Source organism: Rissa tridactyla, chromosome 9 (genome assembly GCF_028500815.1).
Source record: "Rissa tridactyla isolate bRisTri1 chromosome 9, bRisTri1.patW.cur.20221130, whole genome shotgun sequence".
In the NCBI taxonomy this organism is placed as follows: domain Eukaryota; kingdom Metazoa; phylum Chordata; class Aves; order Charadriiformes; family Laridae; genus Rissa; species Rissa tridactyla.
In genome coordinates, this window is record NC_071474.1 from 40,864,676 (window position 1) to 40,888,580 (window position 23,905).

The 23,905-nt window shown below is 40.3% G+C and overlaps 1 protein-coding gene across 2 annotated transcripts in view; it reads right to left on the reverse strand.

The window, feature by feature from the left end:
- Positions 1-23,905, reverse strand: part of AFF2 (ALF transcription elongation factor 2) — a 347,591-nt gene that overhangs the window by 80,718 nt on the left and 242,968 nt on the right. For both annotated transcript variants that reach the window (XM_054214075.1, XM_054214074.1), the window contains exons 8-9: positions 18,305-18,356; positions 2,210-2,247 (exon numbers count right to left, since the gene is read on the reverse strand). In XM_054214075.1, coding sequence (XP_054070050.1) covers positions 2,210-2,247; positions 18,305-18,356 — 90 coding nt within the window. The remainder of the gene's footprint in view (positions 1-2,209; positions 2,248-18,304; positions 18,357-23,905) is intronic.

A 23,905-nucleotide genomic window follows, 5' to 3' on the forward strand; every position in this document is an offset into this window, starting at 1 on the left:
GCATGGCTTTTAGCCAAAAGCAATTCACATTTGCAGAAGTGTACTATCACATATGTCTTAATAACAGAAACGTGTTTTTAAAAATGTATGTGATAAGTCACATATGGTAGAAGGAATCTGTACAGCTTTCAGCCCTTATGACAATGAAGCTACTAACTTTATTTTGCATAGCTGAAGAACATTAAAATTCAAGTGAAATTCTCTTTGACATTTGAGAGCTACAAAAGCAATGACTAAAAGCTAGACGAGGCTGAGCTGTACTAAGTGTGGCTGTGACGCATATATAAATGCAATCCATATCTGCTACTGCTATCTTAAAGACACTATTCTTACTTTTGCCCTGAGAGGTAATATTTTAGCATACAATCATGATTGTATACAGGTACTTTAAATAGTTACATGTCACTGAAAAATAGCAGGCAGATTTTTCAGCTGTTTTGTTATGCAGAGTGTAATTAATATGTATAATGGATTCCCTACGGTACTAATTGAAGCTGCCACCATGAACATAGTCAAAGAGAAGTTAAACAACCAGTTGGGGGAAACATGACAGGGTGAAATATGCACATGTAGGTGGAAAGAGCGAGACTGTCCATCTGGCCTTCTTCCATTCCAGAATATTACACTTACTCAAGTCCCATAAAGGAATGATTTAACCTAAATCACCCTTTCCCCCCCACTCCCCAATCTTTCTGTTGGATTAATTGGGCATCAGTGTCATACACACGGTGTTTAATGACTGCAAGGCTCGATATCTCTGTAATATGTGGGAAAACTCAATTCAGCTGAGCCATTCCTGAGAATTTGACTCAAAATATTAAAAAAAAAAAGGTCAATGAATGATAAATGATTATTTTGGAGTTGTTCCCCAGCACTCTCATCACCTTGCAACTCCTGGATCTTCTAGAATGTGAGGTGAAAACATAGCTCATTTCACACTCTCTATTAAACAACCACCAGCTAAAAATGACTTTAATTCAGCTTGCACTGAATTTGAACTAGCCCTATAGGCAAGAAAGGTCCCTTGTCTTATTAGAAGTTTCATGTGCTGTCAGGTCCCCGATGGATCCTATTTCTAATTTTTATCAGATTGAACGAAACATAAAGAGAGAGTGATTTATGACTATCTTGCATCTTGCCTAATCACTCCAAGGAGTGTTCATACACATTTTGCGTTCACTTTATAAGGTGTAAATGACTATACATGATGGAAGCCAAGTGAGAAGTAGAACTGTATTCTTTTGTTATGTGTGCTAAACCACAATGATTTGTGAGTCCTGTCAGTGCATGTTCTTACAAATACAAAACCACTCCAGTCCAAAAGCCAGCATGATCAGCAAACTACTATAAAAATAAGAACATTTCCTCCGCCTGTAACAGGAATATACAGTTGCTGGGACTTAGTTAAACTGCAATGATCACCTACCGAAGCTAAAAATATGTGTTTTATTGGTACATAAGAGCCCATTAAGACCAGAGTATTCATTATTTAAACAGAATCACTGATTGCTGGTAGCTTTAACTGAAAATGCCTTTTCTCAAAGAGCCAGTACATCTATATAGCAACTTTCTTAATTCAATGATATATGGTTGAGTGTTGCTGCTAGTGCCCTAAGATTTAAGAACTTCTCATAAAATGCCCTGGAAATTGCTCCCTGGTAGCTTGCTCATCCTTCACAGAGCCCTACTGTAAAGAGCAGAAACATACGTGTGTGTGTATGGTATGAAAGAGACGCACACATGGAGTGAGAAAGAGCTCTTAATCAACAGGATGGCAAAGCCTTGATACATAGGTGCAAAATATTCCCATGTGTCTAGAAATCATTTGGCACATTCCTAGTTATTTCCCCCCTGTCAGACCTTCTCAAGGATTGCAATTAAAAATCATAATCTTTTTAGCATGTACAAACCTCCCCAAGGCTAGGAGCACTATGCCTTGAGTATGATTGTGATATTATTTGGCAGCTATTCATAGACAACACATTAATTTATGGAAACTGGATGAAACTTGGGGAGTGCAATCATTAGGGACACATGAGAAATCGAAAGCTTTCCTCAATGTTACTGACCTTTTTTATAGCTATGATTAGGGGCAACTTGAATTCTATTATCTCTTTCATCGCCCTTTGTACTGTCCTAGTCTTTTTACTGACTGTATACAGTGATTTTGTTAAACTTGCATTTTCAAACGGATATAAAAATAACTTACTTTACAGGAATGTTTCTCAATTTTGTCTTTTCAGCAGCCTGTAAACAGAAGAGGGGTGGGGGAAACAAACAATTAAGCACCACACCAAAGCACAACAAAGCCACAAGCAAACATCAACCTGCAGATGCTCTTCAGAAGCGCGCAGCCAGGCAGCCCGCCACAGCTGGGGCAGAGGGCTGCAGGAGCTGGACCCTTTCAGAGACATAGCGCTACAGGTTTTAAATGCTTCTGCCCCAGTTTGTGATATCAGCGTGGTTTGTTTATTTTTAATGGCTACGAGCGTTTAGGAACTGCTCATTCAGGGTGATTACTTCATTTCCCGCTCGGAGGTCTGGCCCCTTTGCCACAAGCTATCTGTCCATATCTGGAACAAGAACAACAACAGGAAAAAATAAAGGGAAGAACGGACTCAGTTTCCAAAACAGTTTTTATTCGCCAACAACAGAAAAGGGCAAGGGATGACCAAATGTTCAGATCAATTTCCTCTTGTGAAACCTTTGAGAAAACACACTCCAAATCATCTAAATGAGTAAATCTTTGGGCCTCTCGGCCTGCACCACCTCAGACATGGAGCCTGGTTCCAGTTTATTGCTGAACCCATTGATCTGTGTACAGTCCATTTATCATTCATGAAAAGAGCCAGTGATCTTCACAGTATATTAGAAGAAACAACTCAGATCATCTGTCAACGGCCCTCTTATTTCTGTTTCCCTCTCCACAGGGATTTCATCTCCTTCGATTCTTCTTGAATTAAAATGTTGCTAAGCAACACAGCTGGGGGCACCGATGGCAGAGCCGCGCCAGTCTATCACACTGGTTAAGCTGCTTGAGATTTTAGTGGAGATTTTTTTTTTTAATGCTTCTGTGGCATAATTATGCAATCTGAACCACCCTTGCATCCCCCCTCTGATTGTTTTCAGAATAGGTAAATAACGTTTTAATGCAAGAGGGCTTGAAATATCACCTTCAGATAAACTAGTGTCGTATCATTTCAGAGAATTCCTCCTAGCGTTTGCAGAACGAGACTGTAATAGATTTAAATGTGGAAAGCGGTCAGATGGTTAGTGAGATTACAAGCACGGATAGCGGTGAAAGGCAGAATTAAGACAACTGATCCATAAACCTATTATAGTATGGAAAGTTTTAGTGCTTAATTACCTTCAGAGATATTTTTATAAAGCCTACCAAAATTGAAGAGAAGGGTTTTGGTGAGGAACTTTAACCTCTGCTATGCTTAGGGATGGGAATAAAATGGTTCCCACATAGGAACTGCTAATACTAGTGGTCCTGAAAAACGGTCACATAAGCCCTTGAGGAATTAAATCCTTTATGAAAACTGACTAACTTTTGAAACCTCTGGGACCTGCACAACTGGGTTCCAAATTTTGCCAGAATGAGTTTTCCTTTGGGCTCTACAGTGGGGCTAGGTTTTCAAAATACCTGCTATTTTGGCATTTTGCCTCCAATCATAGCAAAGATAAAATCTGTGTTTAAATCCATGGAAATCCCTAATAATGGGTTTAAAATTTGGGAGAAAGAATTAGAGCTTGTGAGAGCCGAGATGGGGAAACAGCAATCCTCTGCGCCGGCTCCCAGCGTGCGAAGAAAAATGTGTTTGTTTCATTTGGATTATATTTTCCATCTAAAGAATAAATCAATGAATGCATGATAGGAAACAATTATATTAATTGTACAGTAGGGTTGCTAAATAAAACACTTAAACCTCAGGAAATGCTAGACTTAAGATTGCACAAGTAAGTGTTACAGACCCAAACCTAATTATGTCCTCTCAAACAAGCCTATGATGAAATGGGGTCCCTGCCTCATTAGTGAGATAATGCGAGTTGTGCCTCTTTCCAATGATACTCTCCCAAATCTCCCTTTTTCAGATGCCACGTGCAAATGCAGATCAGAAGCATGTTATTAAGAAATCTATCTGAGTAATAAACTACATGTAACAACACACAAATGCTTCATTTAAAATGAATTAAAACGCCATCAAAAATGGCATTTCGGTTTCCCAAGCCCCCCACTAAATGCCAAGTTTCACTCCCATCCTGCAGGGAACTAGAATTATTTTTAAAGCTCATAAACAGCCTTCCACAACAGCAGAAGTTTTTTTGACTGTACAGTGATATTTTGCTTGATCCTTCTATATAGCAAATAGCTGGACTGTAACAATTCTGAGTTCAAGCATGTGAAAGTTGCATCTAAATCAGGTTTCTTTCCCCCTGAATTATTCAAAAATCACTACACAAAAACTGATATCAAAACACAGATAAAGAAAAGAAAACAGCAGAGTGGAGAGTGTCTAGGACCACAAGTAAATAATAATAATGCAGTCAATTCTAATACAAAGCAAAGCAGAAGATATTCTGGAGAGCACGTGCGTGATAGTGCGAGCTAAACTGTTTACATGAAAGATTAAAGAAGAAGAAGATATTTCAGGGGGTGAGAACTGGCAATGTCGAAGTCGTAGAATATTAAAGAGCAGAGGCTAAATTGGATGTTTGATTTTTGACTACTTTGCTACGCTGATGGCAACTGCTTACCCTGAAAGAAACACGGTAGATTTAGGAAGAAAGAATTATAGATATATTTTATTTTCTTTGACCAAGAACTTTCCAGCATATACCTTTCCTTAAGATTTTTACACGGAGAATTTCCACTTTTTTTTCCCCTTTGTTACTGGGAGAAGGCACTTTCCTAATTCTTAAGAAAAGGCATGCGCTGGAGGGACAGTGTCCTTCACACACACGCTCACTCATCCAGAGTTTTAAACAAATATTGCAAATGTTCAGGCTAATCTATATGCCAGGGTAGTTTAATGTTCGATGATCAAGCAACTGGTCATTTCCTATTACAAATGATTCAGTTTGCCTCTGAGCGGGACCATGGTGATGTCAAACACAGCACAGAATACATCAGGGGTTCCGTCTGAGAAAGAAATGCAGGATCTGTCCTTCTGCTTTTATTTGTCTTGTAGGTGTTGCTCATTCATTTTTCAAAGCGTATTTGTTGTGATATCACGAGCATGCCCAGTGGCAGAAGATAAAGGAAGGCAAAATCAAAGTGACATTGAGTAACTCTACACATTAAGCTTTGATGCAGAAACATATTGTTTGAAAATATTTGGTGTGCAGCAGGTCTGTCAATTAGAGCTAATTATTTTTCTCTGATCAGGAAGAATGCAATCTTGTTTTAGGCAGGTTTCTTTGAAATGTACGTCTTTTATATAACTTCATTACAGGAAAATACTTCTTCCAAATTACTTTTTTTCTGGGCTGCTTAGCTATTGACTCAAATTGTCTGTGTTGAGTAGTTCTCTCTGCTTTGATAATTAACTTTTGATCATTACTGAATTTAGCAGCTCTAGTCAGATGTGTTCATAGCCATCCTCCTCAACTATTTCAGTGTTCATCGCCTTTAATCTTTGAACAAAATGATCTCATTGAGCCTCCATCAGCCTTGCTACTCAGTTAATAATTCCTGTTTCTCATCTTTATGACTGAGTTTGATTTGTTTTAGACTTGATGCGAGCTTTTGATTATTAATTTAAGATATTTCAAAGACAAACATGTTTTAAGAATTATTTTTTCATCTTCTATTCCTAGGCCTTTACAAATAAGAAACTGGTTTTAACTTCACAAGATTCCTAAACTTCATGTATTAAAAGTACTGTCTAGAAACAGAGCAGGTAGGAGGTCCCTAAACCATGATACATGAGCCCTGAGTGGGAGATGATGCTGCAAAAGGGTGGAATGAAATTGGACTGGAATAACGTAATATTCAATGGGTGTTAAGAGAATTACATCATGGGACCTTTGCTAATTTTTAGCTTGAAAACATGCATTAAAATAATTTAGGATGATTAGAAAATGGAAGCCAGAGTGAACTAGACAATCATTGCACTTTAATTTGTAATTTCCTTCTGATTTTTTTTTTTTTAACAATTATGGCCTTTCCGTAATTGTGCCTCTGCTCTCTAAGACCTTATTTCAACAGCCAACTCTAGTGTTGAATAAGAGAGAAGAAGATGAAGAATACATGAAAAGTAGCAAGATACAGAGGATCATCCATCAGAGAGTATTTGCCCAGGGAAGCTTTCCCATGACTTTTATAACTGAATGACTCCTACCTCTTATGTTGCATTACACCTGATTTTGGCACTAGTTTTAGCATTAGTTCAAGAGCCACCTGCAGTATGCTTTACCTGATCTGCAGTGTGGATATACCCAAAAACTTATTTTGTTAGCAGGCAACTATTACACAAAAACATCTTCGTCAGTGACATGGACAGTGGCATAGAGTGCACCCTCAGCAAGTTTGCTGACGACACCAAGCTGTGTGGGGCGGCTGACACGCTGGAGGGAAGGGACGCCATCCAGAGGGACCTTGACAGGCTGGAGAGGTGGGCCCATGCCAACCTCGTGAAGTTCAACAAGACCAAGTGCAAGGTCCTCCATCTGGGTCGGGGCAATCCCAAGCACCGATATAGGCTGGGCAGTGACTGGCTTGAGAGCAGCCCTGAAGAAAAGGACTTGGGGGTGCTGGTGGAAGAGAGGCTCAATATGAGCTGTCAGTGCGTACTAGCAGCCCACAAAGCCAATCGTATCCTGGGCTGCATCAGGAGAAGTGTGGCCAGCAGATCGAGGGAGGTGATTCTCCCCCTCTACTCCACTCTCGTGAGACCCCACCTGGAGCACTGCATCCAATTCTGGAGCCCCTACTACAAGAAAGATATGGACGTGCTGGAACATGTCCAGAGAAGAGCCACGAGGATGATCAGAGGGCTGAAGCACCTCTCCTATGAGGACAGACTGAGAGAGTTGGGGTTGTTCAGCCAGAAAAAAAGAAGGCTCTGAGGAGACCTTATAATGGCCTACCAGTATCTTAAGGGGGCCTACAAGAAAGCTGGTGAGGGACTTTTTAGGATGCCGGGTAATGGTAGGACTAGAGGGAATGGATTAAAACTAGAGATGGGATGATTCAGACTGGACATTAGGAAGAAGTTGTTCACCATGAGGGTGGTGAGACACTGGAACAGGTTGCCCAGAGAGGTGGTGGAAGCCCCATCCCTGGAAGTTTTTAAGGCCAGGCTGGATGGGGCTCTGATCAACCTGATCTAGTGGGAGGTGTCCCTGCCCATGGCAGGGGGCTTGGAACTAGATGATTTTTAAGGTCCCTTCCAACCCTAACAATTCTTATGATTCTATGATTCTACTAACACAAACTTTTTCTAGATTGTGCACAAGGACTGCAAAATGTGACAAATGATGCTTTTCTTCATCACTATCAATTACTGGACTGGCTTTTGGATAGAAAGAACCAGAAAAAGTACTCCAGTCAGTACAACTTTCCTACACCACAAAGACCTGAGGAGAACGAGCTCACAGGCTGGCTCAAAACGAGCTCACAGGCTGGCTCAAAAACACCAAAGTAAAATAACTGGCATCTGCAGAAGGCAAATGAGATTTTTTGTGTTACGGGGAAGTGTCTGCTACCCAAAGAAAAAATATATTTTCCATTGCATAACTGAAAATCCAGGATTTTCAGGGAAAAGCATTTGATTTCAAGAAAGTGGGATTAGACAAAAGGTATTTTTTAAGAATGCCTCCTCACCTCTTGATTCAGAAGCGCTGATCAGCCACCCAAGAAGGCAATTGCTGAGCCTCAAAGAGTCTCTTAGGGTGAGACAGATGGCACTTCATGCCACTGAACATGTTGGCAGAAGAAGGAAGGCCTTCATGCTTTAACTTTTTTCATAAGCTGCTACAAATCTAACAGGTTAATCTCCCAGTTTCTCACCAGCTCTGTATGCTTGGATGAATAGCTAAGCGACTTGACACAAGTTTACAACCCCCCATGCTGTTCTCCTGACCTGTACGTATAGAAGAGACTCCTTAGAGACCCAATTCAACAGTCCAATAAAAACAAAGACCCTTTCCCACGTTAGTTGAGTTCTATATATGTTTTTTATATATATATGTCTTTGTAGATTATGATTTGTCTTGGAAGTTATACCATTCTCTTATTTATACAGAATGCCTCACCTATGATCCTAAGTAACAAACCAAAACCCAGTACTTATTGACTGCACTGTATATTGTGCTCTGATTCTGTGATGATACAGTTGGTACTAACTATGAATTCCTGTGGAGAATGAGAATGTAGTGGCAGCAAATGAACCATCAGAATTGTGCTGACAATCAGAAAGCCCAAATCCGAGGGCTGAAGGATTAGTATGTGATGATACATGCATAAATATGTGTGTTGTGTTCCTTCTTTTTTTCCTTCTTTACTTCATTGGCTATGCTCTCCTCTACCTGTCCCCTAATGTCAACAGAGGAGATTGTATTTCTTTCTTGCTAATTGCCTTTGACGTGAAGTTGGCAACCTTGTATTTGAGATTCTGTGTGTGATATTCCGGGTCAGGCTCACCTCGAGGACAAAAAGCCCAACGTTACTGTACCTAGGACCAAAAACAATGGAGAAGATACTCTCCTCATCATGTCGTTTTTTTAAAAAATGAGTATTTTTCCTTCAGAAGCCAAACATGTGGGATGGATCAGCTAAGACCCATTTTTTGAAATATCAAGTCACCAAGCATGTGATATCTACAAATCAGAATGGTTCATTGAACTCTTGTGGTGTACGAACCACAGTGAGCTTCTCATCATTGCTTTGAGCAATGCAGTAACCTTCATGGCTTCACAGAGAGATGCTCAAGAATACTTGAAATACTGGAAATTTAATTTCAATTGGTGCAGTGGAGGCTCAGTAAAATGAAAAGCGGAGTTTAAGTGACCAAATCTAAAACAGTCTGTCCGTGGGCTGGGAGTCACCTTCATCCTTGATGTGAGTGAACTGCTTTTAACTGAGCAACAATACGGATATATTGGGGCTTCTGTCAGCATTTTTTCCCAAATTCCTACGTTTTCATCAGGCCAGTGGTGGAAATCAAACTAAGGAAGTGTGCAATGAAAAAGGTGGCCACTTCTCCTTGAATCATTCCACATTTTTTTTAAAAACAAAAAAAGAGCTACACACACAGAGTGCATACTAAGCTCTGAGGAGTGCTTGTTGCTTGTGTAAACGACATACCTGAGTTGGTTTTAAATCACCTAGTGTGGGTACTACGAACATTGTTGCTTTTGTCGCACAGGCTTCAGCTTACTCAGCGTCTGGTGAACTTTACAATACAAACTGTTGCGGCTATCTGTCAGTGAACACTTATTTCAGAGATAACTCACATAATACGTATGCTTATTTTAGAACTTCAGTACCAATGTACCTTGACAGAAGAGACTTGGAACAGTGCCTTCCTTCCCCAATTACTTTTGATATACACTGGATTCTCTCAAAAATGCTTTTGATGGGAAGTTGCTAATTGTCCTAATTTTAACTCCTCCATCCAACAAAGAAGAAACTGTAACATGACATTACAAATTCTACTGATTCTACTTTTGTCATCCTTCGAAACATTGTCAAGTTGCTTTACAAATGCTAATCAATGTCTCACGAAGTCTCGTAGATTCAAATGCTCTGGCAATACCAATTGACTTGGTCATTGCAGAGTTCTATGGCAGAGAACAGAACTCCTGATTTTTCATAAGAATCATTTTATTTGGAAAACAAATATACAACTCTGGTGACAGAAAAAGTTGGCAAAATTGCCCTGAATGGTCCATGTTTAAGAAAAAAATTCTAAATTGAAATTCTGGTTTGAAACATCATTTCCTAGCAAATAATTTGTTACAAATTCATTACAAATGACCTAGGTTTAGTGGATGATAATCCTCTTGTGAAAATATAAAACATCCAGCTAGGAATAAAACTCAGTATTTGTTGTCGTCTTATTTACTGATGATTTTTCTAAAATGTGTGTTTGGTTCAACCCTCCAGATGGCTAATAAATCAAAAAAAGCCATTATTTGTTGGGTTTACTCCATAGCCGCATTTCAACATGTTAATCACATGATTAAAAATCTTGAGGAGGCAAAAGAAAGAGAGAAAAGGCCAGGAAACATTTATAAGAGAAACAAAAAGTCTTCTCTAAACATCCCTCAAGAAATAAGCAGCAAAAGGCTAGATTCAAACAATATCCTGTGACCTCGGTGTGCAGCTGCAGACAGTCTCCACGACCTGTGCGTTCCTCAGTTTCCCAGTTCTAACGGAAGGAGAGTAATTCTTCGTATCCCCGTTGCTAAAACTTATCTGAACAGTGCTGATATTTTGAGGTCTTACAATGAGGTGTACTTTAAGTGTGCAACGTTTACACGAGTTATAACTTGCTGTGTCAAAATGGGAAGGAGGATTTGCAGACATCTTCGAGACAGTCCCCGTACCCTTGCCCATTTGCAGTTTATGCCCTCAGATTTTCCTTTGTGGCAGAGGCCTTTACCTCATTCCTTCGGGAGTCCAACCTATCCTTAGTCTTCTCCCTGCCCTAAATCAATGAATAGTTTCCTAGACTTGAGAAGCAAAAGGGCAGAGTCAAAGAGTACCAGCAGTGGCAGCGCTGGGAAGACACGAATTGGTGTTGCTATTGTTCATGGTGCACATTTATTTCCTGTGCAGGACTAAAGACTTCAAGGATTTTAATTTATACTGAACATTACGTCTATACTGAATGTTAAATCTATTACAAACAGGCAGCAGAGGTAACAGAGGTAAACGCACATGAAATAACTCTTTGCTGACCTTGGCCTGGTTTAGTACATTGCTCAGATGACTTCGTGAATTACTAAATTGCACAGCTCCAAAAATTACACTTAATAGTATTGCCATGAAATTGGTAATTTTGTAAAGCAGGTACGGTCCCTGTGAGAGCACCCTGCCCAAATCAATTACACTGTCACACTGTGGTCCTGACCTGTCCCTGTGAGCAGGCAGAAAGTCTGTTCTGGGAAGATTCATCCTGCTGGCATAGAATGGAGCACCTCCAACCCCAGCAAACCTTGCAGTGGCAGATGAATTCATCGTAAGAAAAATTAAGGTGTTTAGTTCTCATTATGGTTCTCCTCCTGGAACTTCTCCAGGGGAGATCAACTTTCACTTTGCCCCTTACTCTGGCTGACAGAAGCCAATTACTGGATTTATCATGCCCTTTTCATCACCTACTTTACGCTTGTTCTGGCCACCTATGAGTCCCTCCTTCAGACTTTCGCAAACACACTCCCCACTCACCCCCCCAGTCTCAAAGCCAGCACTAGCACTATCCTCTACTGGTGTAAAAAACTCCCAAGAATTTAGATTCTGAAGTTCACAGATAGTTGCTTGGGCTTTTACAAAAGAGTGACACTGCAGATGGCCAGCGTAAGAAAGCAAACACTTTCTTTACCAAAATGCTTCACAAGGCATGCATGATAAAAATCAAACTCTCCTATTGCGGAGGAAAGGGAGATAAATGTTACCTATGTGGTCGGATTAGTGAATGTTGAGCACTGAGATGGCCCACAGATATCACAGACTGCAGATTTATTTTTATAGGACAGTATGGTCAAGTCTGGCTTTTCTCTTAACAATGGCGATACTGGTGTCAATCAGTTATCTCACCTGCTGCTGCCTCTGCTTGCTGCCAAAACAATACAGGGCTCTTGCATAAGTGGCACACATAGCAAGAGGCCTTAGGGAAATATATTCTTCCTCCACGCTTAGAATAAAGACTCCTTCACCAAAAAGATATGCGCACAAGCATGTGCACACAGAGAGTACGTGGCCTGTCCTGTGAACTCAAAGCTGCATCTCCCTCCTCCCTCATGCCCCCGAAAGGCTGGCAGATCTCCAGCAATCTGGTCTTTACAGCCGTACTGAGGAACGACTAGCCTTTCCACCTTTATTTAATTAGTGACAGAGGCATCAGGTCTTTTTAAAGCTTCTCCTTCAAGTGAATGATGTCTTATGGTATGGCTGACAGAGCCTGGCTGCTTCAGGCTGGTGGCATGAAAAACTAAACCCAAGAGAAGCACATGTTTAAGAGCACTGAGGGGCTATGAAGTGCCTTCTTACTTACAGGGAAGTAAGGAGAGGGAATCTTGCAGCTGCATTTATCCATCTTTTCAACTAAGGCATTTCATTCCTCCTTTGTTAGGGCTGCCTGTCTGTCAGTATTTTCTTTTCCTGTATTATTTTCTCTACTGCGGCAGAGGGTTTTTGAGACATGGAGCTGCCAGTACATACTAGGCAACCCATGGAAAAGGCAAAGGCAAGTCAGTTGGAGGGACGGGGCTCCTCCAGCTGCTGTGCCAGCCCAGGCAGCTGCTGCCCCAGAGCCCAGGTAAGAGAGCACGGCTGGAACTGCAGGGGCAAACTTCTTGTTGTTCATCTGTAGTACTGTGCACTCTACAGCAACCATTTGTCCTGAGGGTTGTATTAATCCCCTTCCTCACTGATGGATCACCTCCACAATAACAACATGTGCAGAAACAATTACATGAGGTTCTGTGAATTTGAACAAGTTGAAAGCTTTAGATAACACTGTGTATTTTAGTGGTGTGCCATGTTTTTCGCTCATAACTGCAGCAAGCTCAGCCCAGATCTCCGAGTAGTTACTGAAAGCTTCTGCTGATAATAAACAATACATGATATGAACCTATGTCATTACTATGTGAATTATGACCTTAGACATGTCAGCCACCAAATCTCTTATTACCAAAGATTTGTCTAATGGAAGCTGGAGTATTCCTTTTACACAGTTGATGATAAATGTTTTTTTCAACTAGTGTTGTGGAATAAAATAATTTGAATATCAATTAAAATGGACTGAGGTAGCAAGAAGAGATATATATTCACAAAAGGATTTTTCATGGTTATAGACTGACAAGGTTAGAGAATGACTGTATTATCCTAATCGCTTCTCTTTTCATTAATGGCTTAATGAAGACATTTCCCTACAATTACAAACCACAACTATAGATCTTAAACAATGGAATGTGTGTTCTTTATCAAAGCACATGCTGCTGGGGCTACAACTGATGCTGCATCACTCGGGGATTTCAATGGAACCCAATGACAGACAAACTGTTTACATTAAAAGACTCTATCAAAGTTATTTTGCACCTAATTTCATCCTAATCCATCCGATTTTTCTATAGCTTTGACAAGATGACCTCTCTCACTGTGTGTGCAGTATTGATGTCATTACTGAAGAGCTATTCTTCAGCCTTTTTGCTGATAACAAAGCAAATGGAAATGTAGAGAAACCTTGGGGAGGTAAACAGCTTGTTCAGGATCCAGCTAAAAAATGGGAAAAATTACAACAGGAAAGGATATCTGTTGTTATAAGGTAAGCGGTCACTGTTCCACTTTAAAAAGTGTTTACATGATATGATGAAGGCATATTGTGTCTGAGAATTTCATAAACTTTTCTAAAATTTAACTTGAGGAAAGGGTTTGAAAGCTCAGTATGCATTATAAGAATTCAAAGCTCAGCCTATGGCTGATCACCTTTAAAGTCAAACATTTTCTATGCAATTACCTTATACTAATGTAGCGAAAAAGAACTATGGTTGTGTAAAATACAAGTGATAGAGCAGGGCCATGGATTACATGCATGTCTTGTGTTTGTATGGTTATCAGAGAAATGGCAGTAAAGTGGCAATCATTAAGGGAAGGAGGAAAAAAAATCAAATAGAAAAGAAAAACATCTTATTGATTTGTTCTGCCAAAACCACTACATACATAAAATACTGAAAATGGAGCAGGTCTGCAACTAGTATCAAAGTTTCTTTGGTTCAAAAACACACAGAACGCTAGCAATGTGCTTTAAATTAAGTACGCGTTTCAAAGGTTAACAGGACTATTCCTTAGGCAGAAGAACAAAGAGGAGCTGGTTAAAGAAAACTGGGTACACTACAGCTACTTAAAATACTGTATCCAGGCACAACTCGTTTGGATGCCTTTGAGCTCAAAGCTAATTTGAATTATACAGAGGTGCTTTAAAGAACAAAAATACTAACCTGTGTTTTATCTAAGCTCTTTTAGCTGAACCAAGCTACTAATTAAAAATCTTCACTACTCTTCCTAATTTCTGATTTATTTTTTTAAGATGAATAAAGCCATCTAAAATCTCTGTCCTTCCTAACAGAAACCTGTTAACATTAACATCTCTGAAATGCCTTGTCATCTAACAGTTTTACTCATAACATGTCATCTGCCTTGACTGTATCTCTCATAGCCCATCTAAAAATATTGTGCAGTAGGACTTCTGAATGCAATACTGATGCATATGCCAACGTTCCTCTCAGTGACAATACTACAAGAGTTTACAATCTGGGCAATCCTTAAATGTAACAATATTTCTCAAATAATACATTAAACAGATGTGTATCTGATATTATAAATATGTGACATAAAAATCTATTGGGTTGGTCATCGTGCATATTAAAAACCATTCAAGTAGGTCAAATTGTGGATAACTTAAAACTTTAAAGACAGCAATTTTAATAAAACTGTCAATACAATTTTCGTTGTAAAAACATTTGAGACTGATTATGCTGCTTATATTGAAAAAGAAACACAAGGTCTATATCTTTAGATCTTTTATTGAACAGTGAGCACAGCATCAATAACTGCTTCTCAGCTGTAAATGAAAATTGATTCCAGATCTAACCTGTCGTTTTCTGTGTGTCTTTAATCCCAAATCACCCACAATGAGACATAAGAATCAGCATTTTGCCTATGGGACAAAGCATGTGTCATATGGCCAGCCCCAAAGTGTTTACACTGAAGATATTGTGGGGTGTGTTTACATGTGTTAGATGTAGGCGATAACTGCAGTGTCTACAAGTGAGGACCAAAAAGTGATGACGGGAGTTTGCAGCTGGAGTGGAGCGACTTGTAACTTGCCTCGTGCTCTACGGCAAAGATCAATATGGTCCAAAGCTTTACAGAGCTGAAGTCTGAAGGGACCTGCAATGAACATCTCATTGGACCTCCTGTACTTCACAACCCAAAAGAATTTCCTTCTACAACAAACCCGCAAGTGCCAGAAGTCTAAAAGGAGAGGGAAACCACAAGGTTTCCATGCAATTTGCAGCAGTTTGGATTTCCAGTCAGCTCCCTCTTGCTGAAGCCTCTTAAGCCCTCTGGGGCGAAATTAAAGTGTACAGCCTCCTTTCAGGAGTCTTTTTCTTGGTCATATGTTGCTAGGCTATCATCATGCATGCCTTAACTCTTTTTGGACGAACCAAAGAAGTCCTAACACATATATAAAGGAGGGTTCTCCAGATCATGTTTAAAACTCTTAGGAATAATTTCCAGTTATTCAAAATCCCGTTTGAAAAGCGAATGCTAAAAATGGGCAGCACATTCAATAACAGCCTTGAGAATACTATCTGTAGAATAAACACCTTCCACTGACTTCAACCTGGTCGTTCTCATCTTATGCAGAAATCCGGCTCAGCTTCTTAATTATAGAAGTGACTGGAGCTATCATGTGTCTTGGGTTTCTCCTCAGCAGTGGGGAGAAAAGGAAGGAGATGTTTAACACCGAAAGAGCACAAGGTCCACAGACCCCTAAATGTCTCTCCCTGTCAGAATGCGCGTGTATGTACAGCTGAATTACAACGGTCATTTGACTGCAAAATCTTTACGTTAAAAAAAAAATAATTTTTCTAACCTTGAGCTCCACAGCTGCGCATTCAACATTGTAACATTCACAATTGTAATTGCCTTGATCTATCCCTCATGAATGAATACTTCATATACTTTTTGGAAAAAATATGTTGTAGTCAAAAACCACTGCAGTTACTTTGTTGATATTTATGTGCCTGAGCAGTGGACGAGATCAACATTTCTTTCCGTTTCCAATCCCCTCTCTTTAAAGAGATATGGCAGAAGCTGCTAAAGTGTGAAGGCACTGCCAGTGTAACGCGTGAGTGCTGCAGCAGAGCCATGCTGCTCGGCTTTGCAAGGCCTTCGTCTGGGATGCAGTGTGTTACAAAAATCTAAAGGACAGACACATGCAGTCTTTCATTCCGGAAACCTAAAAAGCTGTGGTATTCTTTCCTAGAATATGTATAACTTTGTCTATGCCCTCTATTTGTAATACAAATAAAAGAGGTGCAACCATACATGTGTGAGGTACATAGGAAAGGTGAAGGTTTCCCTTGGAGTGCAGGGCATTTAAGAAATACGCTCGGTGCACTTCCTGTCCAGACAATTTATTTATTTCTTATGTGACTGGAAGTGTTCATTTTTGGAATCCCTAAATATTCAGACCATAATCTGTTTCTTAAGAAGGTATTTGGGAGATCTTAGGAGATTTGAATCAATTTTAATCACTTAGAGTGAGATGAAGCTCACACTGCTAAAAGGAAATACATTTTCTCTGTACTACAAAATTTTGAGAAACTACACGAACAGTCCTTATTGTGCTTTCTTATCTATCTGCAGTTAATGCTGTGAATGGTACTATGGGAAAGTCACCTGGAGTTTTGGTGCAGTCTGAGGCTTCCTACAGCTCGGGCACATCACCACCACAACAAGGACTCAGGCTGCAGGCCCTGAACTGGGAGCAATGGGATGCTGTTCATGAGCATCACGAGCATGATGCTGCCTTTGAGTAAGAGGCACACACGTACCACACAACAGCAATGATGTTTTGAGAGCTACCAATACTCCACTGTGCAGTGTAGACGTAACCATGTCTTTCCTGCTTGGGATTAGCATGGGAGATGACACCTACTCAAGTCAGTGAGGGCTTTTTGTTTGATGTCAGCAAACGCTGGTCCAGACGTTTGCTTCTTCATTGAGCAATGATACATGATTTCATGTTAGCAGTGTAAATTTGGAACAAGTCTACTGAATTCACTAGAAAACTACTACTGTAGGAAAACAAAAGTAACTCCTACCTGATAATATATTTCCATTTCTCTATTTTGGGCACCTCAGTATCACAATGTGATTTTTCAGGACTATTTGGGCAAGTTTCCAATAGATCAGGAAACTGGCTGGTTTCATAAGCCACCATGTTTGTGCAACAGCGCACTGCACAAGTACAGGCTTTTGATTCTTTGGCTTCAGATGAGAGCACAAGTCTGTCTCAGTGCTAAAAAATACTGCCTTGTATGACTAAGGGGTCAATTGACACCAGAAGGTAAATCTTTCCTGGCATGACCCTAGAGGGCGGATTAGGTAGGTTGAAGGAGGACATTTAGGTAGTTTAAAAATAAATAAGAAAAAAGGATCGACTTATAATTAACATATCCCAGGCTGAACAGATGATCTTATGCTGAATTACAGCATTACCTTCCTCTGTATTCCAGACGTTTACACTTTTGAACCTATTGCATATATAAGTAACATGAAAGATGAATTTAACCCAAAGTTTCTTTTTTTTTCTGATAGGAGTGTTGAGAATATGAATTTCAAGAGCTTTATTTCCCAGCATTATCTATAAATATTTATAAAGTGGAAAGGATGGAGAATGACATAAGCCAGTTTTCTGAAAATGATTCTTCATTAACATCCCAAGTAGGCTGAGAGATTTTCGGTATTGATTTACCGCTACACACTGAAGATTTTCCCTCTCACAAATGGGAATCACTGAATTACTAACTATGGACTCCCAGCCCCTTACTCACTGACTGGAATAAAACTTAGGGACCCAATCTTCCTGGGTGCAATTGTACAAATGAATTGCAAAGCGCAAATAAACTCTGCAGTTGTGATAGTGGTCCAATGTGGTCGTTTTACATCCACTTCCAAAAAGGTCATCAATTTCCAAAATCAACTGCGAAACAATGGGAGCCTGTTCCACCGTTAGTTTGGTACAATGGAGGAAAGAAACTCAGAGCACATTACCTATTCCTGGATGACGCCATGTGTGGTCTCATATTCCAAGGCTAGTAAGTCATGTTTTGGTTTAGTTTAGTCCACTTCACAAAGTTAATTCAGCAAAACTGACAAAATGCATTCCTATTTAAGAATAAGTTTCCTCCCACAGAGGTTCTATGCACAAGCAAGATTTAAATTAATGGATTCTGCAGCACCTCAAAATGCTTTTGATGTAAACCAACATGCAATCACATTCAACTGATAAACAACTTTGTCAGATTATATGGTCTATGCACTCATACCAGATGTATTTACCTGTTCATTGTCATCTTCATCACTGCTGAGTTTCAGATCATCCTCAAGCATTCTGAAAAAAAAGAGACAATAAGGAATTACATTTAATGAATTAATTCTATATACAATCGGCGGATTCTACTCTTCAGACAAGTCAAAGGAAAAACTCCCAGCAAAATCAGATCTGTGGTAAGTAAACTGATGAATACGTATGTTTTAGTCCTCTGTGTGGTGCTAGATAAGAACAAATGTCTTTCAGACTCATCCATCATAAAGTTTGGCAGTCAGTTCCTTTTTCACGTCCTCTTTTATTTGCACATTGTCTCACAGTGATTAGTCCATATACGCCTATGTGTATTTCTAAATCAGAAGGTGGAAGGGAAATTCAACTCTGAGACCGAACTGAGAAAAAGTGCTCCATATTTCATTCCTGATCGAAGGCACCACTGATCTCCTGTGAGGCTGGTACCAATCCCCCACCTTATCAAACTGAGAATGCAGAATGGAGAATAGCAAGAAGAGTAGGAGCTTGTTTGAGGTTTGATGATACCTCACAGTTGTTAGTATCCGAAGGCAGAGCAAATGTTTTCCAAGCCAGGAATCTGCTAATTCATATCCCCATTTTTTATTTTTTTCTTTTAAATACAGGGAAATCTCACATAACTGCTCCCCGCCCTTGCTTAAAGGGGATGGAAACTCCTAAAAGACCTTTGGCAGAAGAAAGAGTTGTGTAATGTGTATTAGTATATTAACACTTATCTTATATTGCTGCTTTTTTTTTTTAATCCAAGACTTGGGTATGGCAAAACACATGGTGTAAGAAACCATATTATTTGCTGCTACATCTTTTCAGAAAAAGTCTCTTCTTTCAAGATCTGTCTACCTAGAAAGACATGACTAGCACCCACCACATACAGTCTGTACAGCTTCCCATGTATTCACGCTTTTATCTGGTGGTCCTTCTCAGAGGAGGAGGAGCCAATATTCCTTTGGGCACACTTCTACCTCACACCCCTGTTTTCACCTTGACAAATGCTCTTATCACAGGATGACGTACAAATGAATCGGTACATCTCACCCAGATCCGCTGTGACAGCCACTAAAATTGCCGAGCTTCCTTTCTCCCAGCCTGAGCTCCTTTACCCACGGCAGGAGGCTCACGAATTGCAATTACTGTTTCCTTTCTGCCTTGATGGAGACTAAAGTCTGTGATTTTTTATTGTTAGCCTTTAAATAACTGTAGCAATCAATGGATGTTCTGTTAGGAAGTGTTTTTTTTTTGTTTGAGGACTACCAGTAAATCATGGGAGCCTCGTGATATAAGGAATTTTTAAGAGGAGCCAATAATCCCAATGTGGAAATATCATAAGGTTCGAAGCCCTGCTGGTGCTCTTAAAAAGAGAAAGTGCAAGGAGATGTTTAAACCAGTTTGTAGAGTCATCTGTCTTTCGGTGACCTCTGGTGTCAGGCAGTTCAGTGGTTACAAAGTATCTGGACACATAACTACTAGTCATTAACGTCTTGATAAATGGCAGATGCCTCCCTGTAATATGTGAACCCATAAAACTAAGACTGTAGCATGGACAATGAATTTTCTAAAAGTAAGAATTTGTGGTGGGTTGACCCTGGCTGGACGCTGGGTGCCCACCAAGCTGCTCTATCACTCCCCTCCTCAGCTGGACGGGGGAGAGAAAATTACAATGAAAGTCTCGTGGGTTGAGATAAGGACAAGGAGAGATCACTCAGCAATTATCATGGGCAAAACTCGACTTAGGGAAATTAATTTAATTTATTTGCAATCAAATCAGAGTAGGATAATGAGGAATAAAAAGTAAACCTTAAAAACACCTTCCCCCCACCCCAGCCTTCTTCTTCCCCGGCTCAACTTCACTCACAATTCTCTACCTCCTCCCCGCTTCGGTGCAGGGGGACAGGGAATGGGGGTTGCAGTCAGTTCATCAGTCAGTTCATCACACGTTGTCTTTGCCATTCCTTCCTCCTCAAAGGGAGGACTTCTCATGCTCTGCCCCTGCTCCAGTGTGCGGTCTCTCCCATGGGAGACAGTTCTCCGCAAACTCCTCCAGCATGAGTCCTTCCCATGGGCTGCAGTTCTTCATGAACTGCTCCAGCGTGGGTGCCTTCCCATGGGGTGCAGTCCTTCAGGAACAGACTGCACGGTGTCACAAGTCCTGCCAGCAAACCTGCTCCAGTGTGGGCTCCTCTATCCATGGGTTCACAGGTCCTGCCAGGAGCCTGCTCCAATGTAGGCTTCCCACAGGGTCACAGCCTCCTTTGGGCATCCACCTGCTGTGGCGTGGGGTCCTCCACAGCTGCAGGTGGATATCTGCTCCTCCATGGACCTCCATGGGCTGCAGGGGGACAGCCTGCCTCACCATGGTCTTCACCACAGGCTGCAGGGAACTCTCTGGTCCAGTGCCTGGAGAACCTCCTGCCCCTCCTTCTTCACTGCCCTTCGTGTCTGCAGAGTGGTTCCTCTCACATATTCTCACTCCTCTCTCTGGCTGCAATTGTTGTTGCACAGCAACTTTTTTCCCTTCTTATATATGTTATCCCTGAGGCACTACCACTGTCACTGGTGGGCTCAGCCTTGGCCAGTGGCAGGTCCATCTTGGAGCCGCCTGGCATTGGCTCCATCAGACATGAGGGAAGCTTCTAGCAGCTTCTCACAGAAGCCACCCCTGCAGCCCCCTCCCTGCTAACAAAACCTTGCCACGCAAACCCAATACAGAATTTTTCAGGAAATATTAATCTTTAGAGGCCTGGACTTTGGTGAGGAACAGGAACTTTTCATGTTGTTTATCTAGCAGACGCATTCATTTGTTTCCCTAGTGACATTACTTGCTGTGCTATTTTCAACGTTTTGCTGTACCTCGATCTATCCACAGCCACAGATTGTTATCTGCAAGTCTCATTACACACCAGAAGGACAATACCCCCAGGAAACCAAGACCATCTTCACACAGGACATATCATTCTGATTCTTAACTCTAATTCAATCCTACACTCTTAACTTTTAAACTTACAGCTCACTTTAATGTGTAAATTATCTACTGCTTTAAAGCAGCACTGCTAGATAATGCGCTCTATTATTATTTTTTAATGCAGATCTAAGAGGACATAATGCAAAGGATCTTTTCATGAATGAAGCCCAAAGGGTGGTGGGGTTTTTTTTCTTTCCAGCTATCCCTTTTTCTTCATTTTTACATGTTAAATTCTTTTTTGACATATCCTGGTAGAAATAAACCAAAAAGGACAAAGGAAATTCCATATTGGATAAATGGAAAGAACAAAGAAGAACACATAAAAAAGATAAATGAATACACTTACTAAACTAACCAAACAGCCATCTGAAATGGCTGATTAATAACTGTCCTCATACAGCCTACACTGCAGACACTTTCTAACAAGTACAGTAAGCACAAGACATGTTTACTGAATATTGAAAAATATAAAACGGATATAAAACATGATTAGTAGGAAGGACAACTGTTGGAGTTGGTTTCAGATAAACTAAATTTGCGGGATTTATGAGTTCCCTTCAAGAGACTAATGGATGTTTAGACGACTAGAGAGAGAAAAAAAATGGATTTTGGTATTTCTTTAGCAGTTCCAAGCTTATCACTTGGAGTATGTAATTCTTCTTAGCCTGTTCTGCTAAATGAAGAATATGTCATCCCATTCAGTTACAAAACTCAAAGGTTAAACAACTAAACCACACAGCTGCTAAAATGCATCACACTCTCCTGGCAGATGGAATAATTAAAGAGAAACTGAGTATGGTATCAACAATAAATATATGGTAGCCAGAGAAGTGAGGGAATAAATTAAAAATACACAGTATGCGCAAATGAAAGTAGAATGCTAAAGAGTTCAAATAACCTGCTCCCAGAAGATATTGGTTGGAAGAAGTAATATTTTACAGAAAGCAGAGGACTAGATAGTCTTCCACGATTTTAAAATGTGCTTAATATTCTGAAGGCATGGGTCACAGTAGCTTGTACTGTTTAATGTTTCTATTAACTCTCATTTATAAGCAAGTAGCATCTGATCACGCTCAAAGCCCAATAAGGGCTTTTTAAGATTGCCAGCAACCTTAATCCAAGGTGACTATTTCACCATCATATCTAGAGAGGTAGCCCATTTCAGCTTCAAAGCCTTGAGACAGAAGAGCTCTGTATCTAAAGCTCTCACAAACACTGTCGGGATAGTTTGAATGTGAAATTAGGCCCTCTTGAACGAAAGATCCCTGTAAATACACACATGGTCTATTTTGCTGTACGTAACTGCTAACCTCAGAACACCCAGACTGGAGATTACAGAGCATATTTGTTATGAAGATCAGGCCAGCTATTAATAAAGGCCAATTTGGCGGATATGTTAAAGTTACAATGAATACTGTCAATGAGGGCAAATCAAAGAGAAAACTGCCTGTATCAGAAAGCTATCTCCAGAGGTGTTATGAATTCATTTTATTTCCTATTCTTCTCTGACCCAGCTGACATTATTATTGAATATACACGTACTTGTTTGTCTTTTCATCCATACCTAATGCAAAACACCACTTTAGGGAAAGAGTGGGATTAAGTAGGATTTTTTATTTCATTATTAGAGCAATGCCATTTACTATAACAGTTGAAATCATGTCAGCACATTTATTATAATCTACAATTTTCAGAGGTTTATAATTTGGAATGTGAAATTATTGCAAAGTAGAAACATCACAACAAAGCAACACATTCATCTGTGGTGTAAGTAGGGGCAATCTCATTGACTGACTACAATACCCACTTCCTCCAGGGATAAAATGGCTCCCAAAGCAGATTGTTCCTATGTTACCGATTTAACTAGACAAATGTCTGAATGAGGGCTCTATTAGGATGAGTTCTGTAAAAGTCACACCAGAAATACTAACAACAAAGTATCTTTTTTAGGAGCCTTCAACTTGAACCATGCCTCAGAAGATGATGAGATGGACCAAAATCAAAGCAAGCTACTTTTATAATAGTTTATTATGATTTTGGAATAGCAAGCTAAATTTTTGTCTTCTCTCTTTGACTCTTCACATGTTTTCCAAAAATATCATCAAGAAAAATGCCATGATAATAAACCAGTTTAAACATAATCAGAAACCCCTCTGTATCTGTTCTCCTAACAGACAATGTCAAAAGATCATGCAAGTCCCATCATGGCTTCTGTTTCCCAGTGGGACAGACTCTGATTTGTACCTTTTTCCTCTCCATGTTCAGCATGAGTAAGTCACGGAGTCCCTTTGCCACTCCAAACTGTTGGTACAGCATGTGTTATTCAGTTAAAATATAAGTCTAGGCACGTTTTCTTAACTGCTTCAGAGAAGTCATGAATAGTGAGCGGCCAAAGCTGCAGAGCACGATGATCTAGGACTTGATGAGACTTTTGGGGCCACTGAAATAGGCTTTCCCGCCCATCGGTGCTGGGAAGAGCAAAGGCAGTAGAACCACAACTCAGCTCTGGGTTCTGGGCTGAAACTTAGTTGGCGTGTCACCAAGCTCAGCTTGCACACACTGAAATTGGACTTGTAGCCCAGCCCTGCTGTTCAGTTCAGCAGGTGTTTTGTGCACAGCA